The sequence below is a fragment of the Natrix helvetica genome (genome assembly GCF_964273705.1).
Source record: "Natrix helvetica genome assembly, chromosome: 2".
Lineage (NCBI taxonomy): Eukaryota > Metazoa > Chordata > Lepidosauria > Squamata > Natricidae > Natrix > Natrix helvetica.
The window spans coordinates 201,174,118-201,189,350 of NC_138552.1; the positions used below are offsets into that span (position 1 = coordinate 201,174,118).

At 40.9% G+C, this 15,233-nt stretch overlaps 1 protein-coding gene across 6 annotated transcripts in view; it reads right to left on the reverse strand.

Moving 5' to 3' along the window:
- Positions 1-458: 458 nt before the first annotated feature.
- Positions 459-15,233, reverse strand: part of NHSL1 (NHS like 1) — a 167,523-nt gene continuing 152,748 nt past the window's right edge. For 5 of the 6 annotated variants that reach the window (XM_081944368.1, XM_081944370.1, XM_081944371.1 and 2 more), the window contains 3 exons: positions 8,195-11,494; positions 7,490-7,619; positions 459-2,706 (listed from right to left, as the gene is read on the reverse strand). In XM_081944368.1, the coding sequence (XP_081800494.1) occupies positions 2,058-2,706; positions 7,490-7,619; positions 8,195-11,494 (4,079 nt within the window). In that variant the 3' untranslated portion in view covers positions 459-2,057. Of the gene's footprint in view, positions 2,707-7,489; positions 7,620-8,194; positions 14,402-15,233 lie in introns of all 6 variants that reach the window. The other variant, XM_081944373.1, reaches the window with a different exon arrangement.

The window sequence follows — 15,233 nt, forward strand, 5'->3', positions numbered from 1 at the left end:
ATGCCCTGACAAATGGCTCTGCATGCCACCTGTGGCATGCATGCCATAGGTTTGCCATCCTGGGTATAGGGTTTCCTGCATGAGCAGGGGATTGGAGTAGAAAACCTCAGTCACTTGCAGCTCTATTCTGATTGAAATAGCAATAGAGCTCTCAGTCAAGATAGGCAGAGCAAGGGGGATACATAATTTGAATGTGGTTAATTTATCTGAAAGTTTAAAACTAAAATGCAGTGAGATTTTTAAAAACAACAACAATATACCATGCTGATGTACACTCACAGCAACCACTGTGTTTTCAGAAATGATGGGCATTACTGCAAATGTTACTCTCCTCATAAAAGCCACTCTCCTCATAAAAAAGTAAATACATGGAATGTTCGCCTTTTTTTCTTTTGGATCTTTCCAAGTATGTGGATTATCATTCTTAAGAGGAAAATGAAACATATAAGAGATAAGCATCATCTAATAAATACATTTTAATGATAGCATCTGGATTTCCCAATATGATCCTCTGCTAATATTTATTTAAGGTGATGTTGTATGTAAACAGAATGGTCATTAACTCGAGTCGCAAGATGACAAATGGCAGCCTTGTTTATTAAAGCAGAATCACAGCATTGTCTCCATCATCTTCTTCAGTTGAATGAAGACCCCTGAAATATACAGTATTAACAATATAGAGATGGAGGGCAAAAAAGGAGTCAAGTGTTTTTCATCAAAATAAATTATCTACACAGGATTTTTCTTAACATCTAAAAATGTAGAAATTCCAAACTCTGAGAAAACAAAAATTACCTTAAGAACTTCCATTATGTACAAATATTATAAAAACCTTACACACTATCAACTTATGCAAAATTCCTTTTCAAAAATTAAAAGCTTCTTTACAAAACTGTGAGCAAAACTGCAGTTATTTTGTCTGTAGTTTTCTTTTACAAGGAAGAAAATGTTATTTTTTTTAAAATCAATGATAAATTCTTAATAAACATTAAAGTCTTCTAAATGAGCAATGTTATTTCCCCAGAACGAGGAAATGCTGGCTATTCCTAAAAAGTAAAAGTAATTGTAGTGCACTCTTTGGTAACAAAAAGATAGTTACTGTTGAAACTTTCAAGTGATATGTTATTCAAAGCTCTTCTCCCTTTTTGACAAAGAAACGCTAACAATACAGTTTAATAGAAAAGGAAAATGTATACTTCACAGTTCTATGGTGTAAGTTCTCCAATGTTGCATTTACTTTAAAACCGAAACATTAATGGCTGCTTATTATGTTTCCCCTGAATATATCTATATCCCATTATAAGCCTGCAGCTATTTGGGGTCTCCAAAAGAATACCGCAAAGTTTATTCAGAGAAACCACACAGAATAAATGGCTTCTGAAATCCAAGCAGATGGATTGTAATATGGCTGCACAGCAGTCACTTCTGTGTCGCAAGTGTGTTTTTTTTTTCCTTTTCCAGATGTAATTTTCAAAATTTAAACCAAACCCTTGTTATATTATTAGGACATAGTTAGCTCATAAGAGGAGACTAGATCACATCAGAAGCAGCAGTGGGACAAAGCCAGTCCTGCTAACTAATAGGCTGCACATTTCTTTCAAATAGTCCCTGTGGAAAGTTTACTAGGTTTTATAAATATAATACTTAAAAAGTTACTGCCACCTGTACCACAGAAGCTTCCCGTTGTTGTTTTCGCAGATTTACTTAGTTTTTTTACACCCTCCAAAAAAGAAAGAAAGAAAGCATGCTCAAACTAGAATCCAAGAACTGTCATTACTGTTGTTGTTGTTATTAAGGCTTGAATGCAGAGGTCTGGTTACTAGTTTCTTCCAAACAAAGAAGTCAGTCCAATTGAGTTGAACAGAATATCAGTGTACTGCATCATCTATACAGCATCCCATACACAAATTCACCCTAAATTGTACTTAGACTCGGTGCCTCACTTGTTACATATGAAAGTCTAGCTTCTTAAACCTCATTTAAACTTGTTTTTTTTTTTAGTTTAAATGCTAATATTTAAAAAAAAAAAAACCGCGTAGGGCATTCTGTGTCACCCATTAAGATAACAAGTCCTTGAGCATATTGTCATCCTCAGTAGAGTCTCTATTTTCGTTACTATCCGCATCATCACTCTCAAATACGTCGGGCGGTTCCTCTTCTGAAAACCTGCGAGTTCTGTTTTCTGCAGATTCAAGGACTTCTACATCACCCTCACTGATAACAGTCATAGGGCTGCTTGGGATCCGGTTTCGAGAGCTGTACTTGCTACTTGCGGCAGAGGGCGGGGTTCGAGATCTGCTGTATCTTGTGCTGGATAGAGACAGACTCCTTGGCATCAAGCCTTCACTCTTGGCCCATTCCTCCGGGGGCCTTTTGGTCTTGGCTGGAGAACTCACTATGCTCTCACTCATCAGATCTCCAATAGAATCTACTTTAGCTCTTTGAAATCTTGGGTCTGTATTCTTTAGCATCTCTGCTGCGGACATACGAGAGCTGGTGTCGGAGCGGCTTCCCTTTTTAAGAAGGAGCGCTTTGAAATTGTCGTTGCTGGTGCTGCTCTTGCGAATATTTCTCTGAATTGACCCCGTCTGCCTCGGGGAAAACAGGTTTGGGGAAGAACCAGTAGGTGTAACTGGGGGCGATGAAGAATGATTGACAGCGTGATCGTCTTCAGAATCTTTGCGGCCAAGGACTTTCCTTTTGGATCTGTGATTGTGAGTTGGAAAAAACAGGGAAAAGTTACTAGCCTCTCATATACGGACTTATTTTGCATCCCAATACGAAAAAGATAATGAAGTAGTATTCATTTCCCTCTGGAATGAGCTGCCCCCGGAGCTTCGCATAATCCCTGACCTCCGGTCCTTCCGACGCGCCCTAAAAAGTTGGCTTTTCCAGCAAGCCGGCCTGGCCTGTTAATGTTAATTTTAATTTTTAAAATGTGAGTGTTATATAAATTGGGTTTGTTTTTTGGACTGTTTCTAATTTCCTTTTAACTTTTGTACTATGTGTTTTTTAATGCTGTACGCCGCCCTGAGTCCTTGGGAGAAGGGTGGCATATAAATCCAATAAATCAAATCAAATCAAATCATTTAGTGTCTGCCTCAGATAGTGACTGCAGTGACAACAGTGATGAAACTCTTTATGACCAGTCCTCATATTTACAACCTTCACAAGAGTAAGCTCTTGTATAAAACTAGAGAAAGCTGAAGCAAATTCGTAAGCACAGTTATGTTTTCGCTTTATGACCACTTGATAATCAAATTGCTGGTTCCAATTGTGGTCACTAAATGAGGACTATACTTGTTAAGAAGGAAATATATGAGTACAGTAACTACTGTTACTGAACTTACTGGAAGTATAGTTTTCGGCAAAAAAGGAAATGTGTGCCATATTTCAGACATAAAAATAGTTTTAATTCCTGGGCACAAACCTAAACTGAACAATGTGCATGCAATTTAAAAGTTTCTTCTGTTGTTGTTCATTTGGTAAAACAAATATTTGAATCTTGCTAAACACTACTTTTAATGAACACATATTTCCAATCTAATAATCACTTCCAATTTGAGCATACAGCTTACAAAATGTGCACTAATATGCATTTCCCAATGAAATTGCCAAGGGAATGGAATTGATGAAATCAAAATAAAATTTATAAGCTCCGTGGGAAACTATTAATCCAGCAAGCACTTCACTTTCCTATTAAACAGCAATTAGCAAATTGGACACGGTGTTTCACTATTTAGCAACAGCACTCAACTAACTACATTTATGGTTACATGGTGAATAGGATATTCATTAAAGCAACATAGAAGGCGGAAAAAAAACACCCCAGAATGTATAGTTTAAAACTGGGATCAAACACGTGATAATCTGAATTGCATTCCAATACAAACTGTAATACCAAGCATGTGTTAATGCCATCCAAGTACAACCACAATCTTTAAAGTAGCTCAGAAATAACTACTGGAATAAGTATGGCATAGTTTCTGGTCTCTGCTGCAGTAGATTTGAATTACTGTTTACATTTAATTAGACACAGTGTATGGCAGCCCCACCAATATAATTCCATCCTTGGAAGCAATACCCATTGCAGAAGAGGAGGGGACCAATTCAAAATGGCTAAGCCTCCAGATAAAAAAGGAGGCAGGGAGTAATACAGCAGAGTGGTGGAGAAGTAAACTGTACTATGGTTTCAGGAAACATACTATAATTATAGGTTCTAAGCAGCATATTTTTGATGATATATTCCGGCCGTAAAAAAAATTAAGTTGTATATTTTTATGTACTTGCTGTAGTACAAATCAGCAAGAAATGTTAAGAACAATGAAAAAAATGTTCCTTTTACATATTCAGTTTCACAGGGAGAACAATTTGTTAATACAAAATCAGAAAAGATTGGGAATGCAGATTGTATCACTGTTGTATCACTGTAGCAAATTGAGCAGTGATACATTCACATTACACTATGTTGTAATATGAGGATCAGCTGTCTTACACAAATAATCTAAACAGCACCTATTGTTTTATACAACTGTGCAATACAGACCCCCCCTTAAAGAGCATCATCCAGAAAATTTTTAAAAAATTAAGAATACAAAACTATGCAATTTAAAATCTCATTCACGAAACTAGTTTTTTCTTATCATGCATATTTCTTTCTGTCTTGCCTGACATTAAGTCTCCTCTGACAAGCATGTAAAGTCTGTGACTAACAGAATGATAACGTGTAATATAACTAATTTTAATTGATATTATGGTATTAGTTAACATATGGCAACTTATAGAGCAGCGATGGCGAACCTTTTTTGGCTCGCGTGCCCTAAGTGGGGGGAGCGCAGGGGGTAGTGTGCGGGCGTGCCACAACCATAATGCAATGCGTGACTCTCCAGTGCGCATGCGCGCATTACAGGCTCTAACCCCCATTTTTTGCATGCTTTTTTTGCCCTCCCCAGGCTCCAGAGGCTTTATAGGAGCCTGGGGAGGGCAAAAACAGCCTCCCCCGCCCCCCCGCCCCCGGAAGCCCTCCGGAGGCTTCAGGGACCTTCAGGACGCTTCCCTGAAGCCTCCGGAGCAGTCAAAACGAACCTCCGAGCAAACCGGAAGTGACTTCCAGTTTGTTCGGAGGGTCATTTTGAGCGCTCCGAAGGCTTGAGGGACTTTCAGGATGCTTCCCTGAAGTCTCCAGAGCAGTCCATTCCCGAACTTCCAGTTTGCCCGTAGGGCCGGCTTTTTGTGCTCCGAAGGCTTCAGGGAAACTCATGAAGCCTCCAGAGGGCCTCCGGGGGGGGGGGGGATCTTTTCGTCCTCCCCAGGCTCCTATAAAGGCTCGAGCCTGTGGAGGGTGAAAAATGGCTTTAAAAAAGGGTCAACCCAGCTGGCCAGCGCGCATGGCAGCGCCTCACGTGCCCAGACAAATGGCTCCGCGTGCCACTTGTGGCACGCGTGCCATAGGTTCGCCATCACTGTTATAGAGTGTACAAGATGTAATATGAAGGCGCCTATACAATAACACCTTGGAAGATGCAATGGTGATAGAAAAGCACACTCACTTTTATATGATGTTCTCTTACATATATATATTTTTCTCTATTTATTTATTTATTAAATTTTTATCCCGCCTTTATTACTTTGTAAGTAGCTCAAGGCAGCGATTCTATACATAATACTCTTTCTTTCTCCTATTTTCCTCGGAACGACAACCATGTGAAGTGGGCTGGGAGAGAATGCTTGACCCAAAGTCAGCCATCCGGGTTTCATGCCTAAGGCAGAACTAGAACTCAGAGTCTCCCACTTTCTAACCTGGCGCCTTAACTGCTAGACCTCACTGGCTCCATTCCTGGTCTTGTTCTTATCACATGAGGTTGAATGCTATGCTGGTTATACCCGTCTGAAGGGTTATTTTATGTACCTAAACATTTGTAATGTCAAAGATAATTTTTTTATTTGCTTTTAGTCTGTTTCCTTTTCTCTCCTTCTCTCCCTCTCTGGCAAGTATCCTCAATTTTCTCACTACATATAAGAAAAATTCTCTTTTACAAAATTAGAACTGACAATTGTGTCAATTATCCCAAGTTTAACCCAAATTACTGTCATGAAATAGCATAGTCACAGCAGTAAAACTGTTCTTGCTGTCATACTTTAACACTGTAAACAGCAACATTAGCAGGACCCTTGCTGCTGTCACTGGATTAATGAAAGCTAGGTGGTAGGGCTGTACTAAAACTTTACCCCCATGGGCTCTGCAAGTGATGACATGACACACGTGTAAAAGGGTGGATTTGCATGATGACATTGCTGTCATCAAACAACCCATGACTATCCTTCCCCATGTAGCCCCAGGAAGAAACTGTTGATTGCAAAATATAAGCTGGACTTGAGTTGAAGTTATCTCTTTACAATGGTTCTTATCCGATGAAAGTCAACAGAACAGTCTACCACACTATCAAGAAAATCTTTGTGGCTCAAGTAACTAAAGTGTTTTAGTTTCTGTGCATATGAATATAAGCAGGCAACATCTTGGTGTGTATTGGGCAGTCACTTTCAATTTTACTTTGAAACCAGCTCAATAGATGGCAATAAATGACCACTAGATGGAACCAATGCTTCATGCTAGATACTACAAATCGGTACTACGGTACTTTCTCTATTGAAGTTCTCCTGAAGCAGTTTTAGAGGGTGTTGGCTTCTAAAAATTTATCGCCAAAGAACCTTCTTGAAAAAAGAATGTTTACATTGACTTCACCCAGCCTTCCTGAAACTGAAGCATTCTACCACCCTAGAATGCATTGGACTGTGGATGCGTTGGACAATAACTCCCTCAAAAGATGTTCACAATTCAATCATTTGGGGGAAGCTAAAGTACTTGAAATGTGTACCTATAATCATTTCCCCTTTTTGAATTAAGAAAGAATTGGATTAGGGTAGGGTTTGTCGGTATTGCACGTTTCAGTTGATAAAGCAGCATGTCATCTTTAATTAGATTACGGCAATCTTTATTCTGGCTATTTGTCATATGTTTTTCCCCTTATGATGGTTATATTGTGTTTACTTGCCAGTTTAAGCCAAGCTTGCCATGAAGCATTAGAGTTGAGCCTCTGTCCCAAACTGCACCAGGAGTAAAAAAAAGAAAAAGGGATGGAGAGGATGAAAAGAAAGAAAAAGATATGCAGAAAAATCAATAGTATATGTTAAGTCATGTAGACTGAGACAAGAGCACAATCAAGGAAGGAGTCACCTGGCATCAAGAAGAAACCACGGCTGATCATATAATAAAACATGATTTTGTTGGTAGGAGAGTTAAATTTTAAAATGAACGAAATATTATTGTAAAGCAATGAAAGGTATTACTCCTACATACAAGGGATATGGGACATGGATGTGTTAATTAATGAAAATTGGAAAGCACAAACGTTATGATAGAAGAAATATACTAAAGAAACTATGAAGGACACTCAATGAAGCAACCTTATAAAAACAGTTTAAGCAGTACCTGTGAATGGCTGCAAAAAGATCCTCGGTCGTCCTTGGTCGACTTGGCACTGCCATTATCTCCCTGCCTTCCCCATAGCTTGGGCTCCGTAGCAAAAAGCTGGCTGCTGCATCTGCTTCAATTGCTTCAGCTAAAATACGAGGATGGGGGGGGGGGGGGGGGAAACCCAAGCAAAAATGTAATCTAATGCAATAGTTGACAAGAACAACAAATGAACAAATACAGTCCGTACATTTCTCACAAACTGTGCAACTATCGGACCTATCTTTTAATAACGTTCTCAGTAACTGGTGTCCATGAAAGGCTTTTTACTGGTTTATGAAGAAAATTAAACCCTGGTGAAAGTTTTTGGATGGCATCAAAATGGAATCCTTCCCCCCAATAAAGAAATCATATCACCTTAACTTAGAACCTATACTTTTGCCCCAGGAATTTTTTTAGAATAGGGAGAAAGCTAATACAATCCTATCTAATAAGGGTTTTTTAAAAATAAAAATGAAAGAATGAGGTAATAATTTCATTATACCCATAGCAATCTGAGCTTTCTGGTTTTCCTTAAGACTAGTGTGAAATTATATCTATGACATATAATCTTTACCCTGTAAAAATCTTTGCTGTTCTTATGATGTGACTGTCCATAACTCCAGATGTGATTGGTGACTAATAGACTAGACGAAAAGACAAAAACAGTGGAAAAGAACTTACAACTTTCATCCTCTTGAGAAAACTGCTTCTCTGTTCCAGAGACGCTGTCTACATTTCTGTCTGGACTGCTTTGTTCACATGAGGAAGCCGTCTCCTCCTGTCGGGGCTGGAGAATAGAGACCCTGGTTTCACAGGAGATAGGACTCGCAGCTCCTCCTTCTGAGACAAGATTGCTAGACTCCATTTCATAGGACCCGAATCCATCCGTAGGATAATTGTCAACCTGGCTGTACTGTGCAATTTCAGCATCCTTCGTAGTGGTACTTGGAATGCTTTTTGCTGTTTCACCCACAGCTATTTTCTCTGTTGTAACATCAGGCTGTGGGGGTGGCACAATCAGGAACAGTTTGGGCTTCTTTGAAACAGGCGGTGGCTTCTTGTTTGGCAATATATCCTGAGGCTTGCTGAGAAATCCAGATTGCTCCTGAAGGGATGAACATGCAAGGTTACTATGAGAGTCTTGGTTCGGCACCAAAGCCTCTCCAGCTTTGTCTGGTTGTGACTCTCTGGCAAATGAGTTAATTATGCTTATTGCATTCCTGGGCATTTTAGCACTGATAGGTTCAGACCTTCTGCTATTTGGGCAACAAACAGAAGCTCTTTGGGCTTCACCCCCAACTGCATCCATCATGTCACTGTATCCTCCTGACAAATGTGATTTGAAAGGCAACTCAGCAGAAAAAGGATCCTGTTTTTTTTCCTGAGGACTTGCTTTGGAAGCAGACTCATCTGACTGCTCAACCTCTGACTTCGTAGCTTTCTTCACTGACCTCAGCTGTACCATCTGGAGAACCTCAGTAGTTATTAGTGGCATTGCAGGCCTTGGGACATCATCCTTATTTAAGGGCTGTTTTGCATTGTTGCGAGAACCTTCCAAATTATGTTTCTTGGAAGAATGTGGTACAGGTTTATGGCCATCTCTCATGAATTTGGGGTCCAAGGGTGGGGCTGGGGGAGGAACTGAAGTTGGAAAAGCGGGTGGGAGGTGATGAGAAGAATCAGGAAGTAATGAATGAGAAGAATGATTTGAAGTATCTTGATTTTTAAACCATCCAACATTCTGAGGAAAGGAAGTGTTTGTGACAACATCTGGGGGAGGAGGTGGAAAACTTGGGGATTCAGGTGACTGGGGAAGATCAGTAACATCTGTTAGGGGAGGTGGTGGTGGAGGAAGAAGAGGATCATTAGAATCTGAAGATAGTAGTGAAGATGATGTAACGGGAGGTAAGCTCAGAGTAGGATCAGGTTTCTTCATAGTTCCTTCTGCAGATGTATTTGATGACAGAGAGGTGGAAGAGGAAGAGACTGAAACAGAAGACAGTAGACTTGATTTTCTTTCAGGCACTCTAGGCTTCATCTTGGACTTCGCATTTCCCGTTGACATAGACTTTAGAATGACAGGCACTGGTGTAAGTGCTGTGGGTGTGTTCGACTGGCTAGAATACCCACTAGATGGCGATGTAACTCTCTGCGATTTTTCTGGAGAAATAGCTTTTGTTTTGGCCACTCCAGAGGGCACTTGTGGTATAGAAGCCCTTGACCCATCATTAACGTGACTAACATTATAATCAATTAGCTTTGGTACAATATTAGAGGAATGAATTGCTGTGGATTTTAAATGGTCATCTTGAATCCCAGGATACTCACTATAGTAACACCACTGGTCAGTGTATTCTGATTTGATGCTACTTGTGTCACTCTGAGCTGGTGTGACTGCACAGATGGAATACATGTTCAGTCCTGTGGCAGACATCATGCTGCTACTGCCACTCACAGTGCTCTGGCTACGAGACCTCAGCACCCAAGGATCATCGTAATCACTGCAGGGACTTTGTGATGGCAAGCTGCCATTTTTGCACTGGAGGTTCAGTTGCAACGAATGTTGAAGGCTAGCTATCAGTTTATCATCCAGTACTTGTCCGCTGGACTGAGGTTTATTCTTGGGGATTCTTCTAAGAGAATCTGTTCTGGATGGTGGGAGAGGTGGTTTTTTTGCCTTTTTTAAGGAAATGCTACGTGTGAGTGACTTGTCACTGGAACTTGCAAAATCTTCCAGAGATTTCTTCTCGGTTCCAGCAAACACATTAATGACACTATGCCTGGGATTTGCAAAGCCATTTTCACTGCAGCTTTTAACAGACTGGGCATCTGAATCCACATGCATAGAAGGGTAACAGACATCACTGTCCACAGAATATAAAGAGTGTGAGTCTTCTTTGGCTAAGACTCTTTCAAGGGTATCAGAGCTGGAGCAATCTGGAACGGCACATTTTGACATGTGTAAGGTGGTGGTGTCATTTCCACAATGCTTGACTCCACAGTGCTTTGCATTTTGTTTAACTTTGTCCTGTATGTTGTCCACAGTGTAACTTGGTTCGCTTCTACCGTTGATGTCGTGAGAATGGCTTGACAAAGGGTGATTGTTCCTAAAATTATAGGTCACACTTTGGGGGATACTTTCTGTAGTTCCTGTATCACAAAAGGATACAAACACCATTACACCGTTGGATGAGATAGTGGTGTCTGAGGAATGTGACTGATGTGTTGAGCTGGTGTCACTCCAGCTGCCATTAGAAGAACGACGTCGCTCTTTTGCATTTATTGTACCACTGCCAACTAGATTGTCTCTAGGCTTTAGATACAAAGAAGAGTTCCTCATTTTCCTATCTATTGTCTCGGAATTCTCCGCCGGGTTGTTATTCATAACGTCTGAAGAGGATGATTGGGAAGCATTTGGTGTGATGATGGTAGAATAGGCAACATGTGGAGAGATCATACATGCTGTGCCTTCTGTTTTTCCATTCTCAAAGTTTAATTCTTGAGATTTTGGCCTCTGTAGCCCATTTATCCTACAGCCATTTCTCATATCATCTATTCTTTCATTCTCTTGCCACACACCTACATGATGTAACAAAGGTCCACTTTCTGTTGACTTGGAGAGGCTATGCCTACGTTCAAGTAACTGTAGGGACACTCTTGCTCCAGACCGAGGTAGACTGTGAAATCCCAGGTCATTGTTTAGGCGACAAGTAGGCATGACTCCAGCAGAATCACTCATCACAGACATGTTTCCAGAAGAACTGGAAAACTGTGACATCTGGGCTGCAATTCCGTGGCCTTTTTGTGCACGTATTCGCCTAACTGAAGGTGGCACCACTTTAACTTCTTCTGTCTGACAGCTGGAGTCTTTGGTGCCACACTGCTGCATAGAAGACTGACAGCTCTCAAGTCTTCCTAGTGTAGAATAATGATCAGGGACACACAATGAATGGCCCCGGATGTCATATTTGCCATTGCCAACTGTAGATATTAAAACAAAACTGTTAGAAAAATAAATATACAGCATTGTTATAATTGCATTTAAAATGTGTCCATTAATGAAAAGTTTATATAGAACTCACATTTACTTTTTACCATACAGGTTCCAATATGTTCAGATATTCCTAATGAAAGACTCTTGGCGTGTTTATATTCGTACTATATATTGCAAAGTGATATATTAGGATTTTTTTAAAAAGATGAAAATAGACAAAAACGCATAAAGACAACCAACAGCAGGCTAGTAGGTTCCTTGTATGCTTCAGTTCAAATATATTTTAAACCATATAGGCTGGCACTGTTGTTGAATCCTGCCCATCCTTTGTGCCATGCCATGGGGGTCAATATTCCTCCACCCTTTTTAACATCTACATGAAGCCGCTGAATGAGATCATTCACCACCAGGGGTTGAAGTATCATCAGTATGCTAATGATACTCAACTTTACACCTGAGTATCCAAGTATGCTGGTAATCCAAATGAAGCCCGCTCACAGTACCTGGAGTCGGGGGGGGGGGTTGCTGGATGAGGGACAACAGGCTTTGACTGAATGGTTCTGGGTGCATGAATTTGGGACTTTTAACTACCTTTAAAGTTCTGCATGGCGTGAGGCCAGGTTACTGGAGGAACCTTCTCACCTCAATGGAACTGGCCAGCGCTGGCAGGGGAAGTATGCTAAGGGCCCATCAGTCAAGGAATTTCGGCTGGCAGGGTGCAGGATGAAGACTTTCTCTGTCATGGTTCCTGCTCTTTGGAACATCTTAACCTCTAAGGTGAAATTGGCTTCCACCTTCTGATCTTTTGTAAGGGCCTGAAGATCTGCCTCAGCTAGATGGCTTAGAGCCCAAGTGGATAAGTTTCACACTGGAAGTTTAGTAGTCTCACACTGATAAATTAAGAGGCAATCTCACCTCCCTACCTCTCAATGCATCCTGCTTCCTCTTCCTCTTATCTTTTAGCTATCTTTGATTGTAATAACACTTTTATCATTTTAGAAATGTTTATCTTTTATGGTTTTAAAGCTCTTAATGCTGTGAGTGGCCCAGAGTTGCTTCAAAATGAGACATGTGGCAAATAAATCAAATAAGTAAATAAATAAATATTCCACTAATTCCTCAAACTGTTTTCATACACAGATTCCAAATAAGAACATTTTTGAACATTTCTTTAGAATTTTCCATAATAAAAGCCGCCTAATGATAGGAATGTAATATGAAAAACTTGCATAACATATGATGATCAGCAAAAATAATAGTAACTTGCCATTGATATAACTTAGGAGATAAGATATTATCTTCCAAATAATGAGCACAGATCTGATGGAAACCTGAGCCCAAAGTATGTGGAGGACATTGGTTGTGTTTCTTTCTGCTGAACATCATATAACTAACATGTGGAATTTATTGTCAGAAAGGATGTGATGGCTACTAGACTGAGATGTCTTTAGAAGTAGGTTAGATAAAGTTCTATGGAAGAGGTCAATCAAAGGCTATTAGCATTAACATTTATTCTACTCAAGCATTTACAAACACTTGTAGAGCCAGGGAAGGTGAAAAGGGGATATATCTTCAGCCTGTGAACATCTGATTGGCCAGTCTAAGGAACAGAGTCCTGAATTAAAATGTGCTTTGATTTGATCCAGCAGAACATTTCTGAAGTGAATAATTACAATAACTGTTTAATTGGGTTATTAGTGTATGGAGTTTTTTTTGCCCCCTGGCAACATCTGAGGATTGAATCACATTCTCACTTTCTACATTCATAAAGTGTCCTCTTGACTGAACATGAAATTACATTCATTGTAATTTGCTGTTAATCACTCTCTAGGCAACACATGCAGACAGTTCTTTTCTTATATTTCGTACAACGTACTGATTCCAGATTATTACGTATAAGATATCTGCATTATGTTTGTGCATTTATTTTCTCTTTCTTTAAGTTTAACATTCATTTTCCCAAATAAGGTCTATTTAATTGGGGTTTCTTATATCTATTCTTGAAATTTGAAAATAACTTCCTGGTTCTAACAATTTTATCTTCCTCCAGAGATCCCTTTCCACTGGCAATACAAATAGGATGAATACAGGTACACACATGGAAAATAGAATTATATGACCTTGTGTAATTTTAAAAATTGTTTTAAAAAGTCCTGCTTGGCTTTCATTGTGGTAAATCTTGGAAATTCTGGATGGATCATGGGCTGTGTAACTTGGAAAAGGCAATTACAAGCTATCTTTTCTCCCATGCAACATGCAAGGCATATTCTAAATGGGTTGGAGGTAGGTGGTCATCAGAAAATTGAACAGTTGCTAGCACAGAGAAAGTAAACAGCAGAGGAAGAGAATAATAAAAAGGTAGTGTTTCACATTCAGATTCTACATGACGATCACAGGCTCTCATTTATAAAATCACTGTGGCTAACTGTGCGTGAAAGGAGGATTGGATTCCGTGAACTTCAGTTCCTCCTATCTCTATTGAAATTAAAAGCACTTTAAAAATGAAATATGATGCAGCATGAGGACCTGCCTCAAGAGAAACAGAAATAAAATTCCAATTGTGCAGCATTTGGATGAAGCTGTAGATATTATTCAAATTATCCTATCTTTTAGTTGTTCGGTCATATTCACCTTTATTTAGAATAGATTTCTTCTAAAAACACAATCATAAGGATCTTCTCTTATTTTCTTTTTAATTGTTAGAAATTCCAGTTTTGATATATATGCGGTTGTTCTTTGCATGAAGCATAAAGCCACTGCCAAGATTAGCCTGGCATCCCAAATCACATAATGCTTTATCATCTACAAAGATTTTAAATTAATTTTTTATACAAGAACTCTGATTACATCCAACTTCAGGGCTGACATCATTAAACAGGATGTTACAGGTAATCCTCATCTTATGATCACTGTTCCCTCTAAGGTGCGCGGCCGCGCAGGTGGCAAGAAAACACGGCGCAGCAGTTTCCAACTGCCGCGCAGTGATTTCTACTGTCACAGGCGCCGGAGGCTGGGGAGGTCCTTTGCAGGCGGCTAGAACTGGCCACCCGCAAAGGACCTCCCCGAACTTGTTTTTATGAGCGCAGGGCGACTGAGTTCAGGAAAGCAAGCCCGGGAAGGTCCTTTGTGGGCGGCCAATCCTAGCTGCTTGCGCCCAGCACTGCGGCTAAAATAAACCCCCAAAGCCCCTGCCGCTACCGGAATATCTGCTGCCGCCTCCTCCTCCTCTAACAGCACCACCACATTTGCTGCCCAACACTGCGGCCGAGGTGAAGCTGCCAAAGCTCCCGCCAGCGCCTCCGCCCGTGGCAGCGGCGCCTCCCCCTCCGTTCAGAGCACCTGAGCTGAGCCCCGTGTTATCCCTGCCCCCTCCTCCTCTGCTGTGCTTTTGAGGAGCCATGAGGCCGCGGGAGCCAGTAGGAAGGCGGCGGAGGGGGCAGGAGCAGGGGGAAAAGACCTCATGGCTTCTCAAAAGCACGGCGGAGGAGGAGGGGGCAGCAGGGGTAACGCGGTGCCCAGCTCAGGTGCTCCGAGTGGAGGGGGACGTGCCGCCACCGCTGCCACGGGCGGGGGCGCCAGCGGAGCTTTGGCTTCACCTCAGCCACAGCGCCGGGCAGCAAATGTGGTGGTGCTGTTGGAGGAGGAGGAGAAAGAGGAGGCAGCTGCTATTCTGGTGGCGGCAGGGCCGCAGGGGCTTGTCGGCATCTTCAGCAGCAGCCCTGCCCC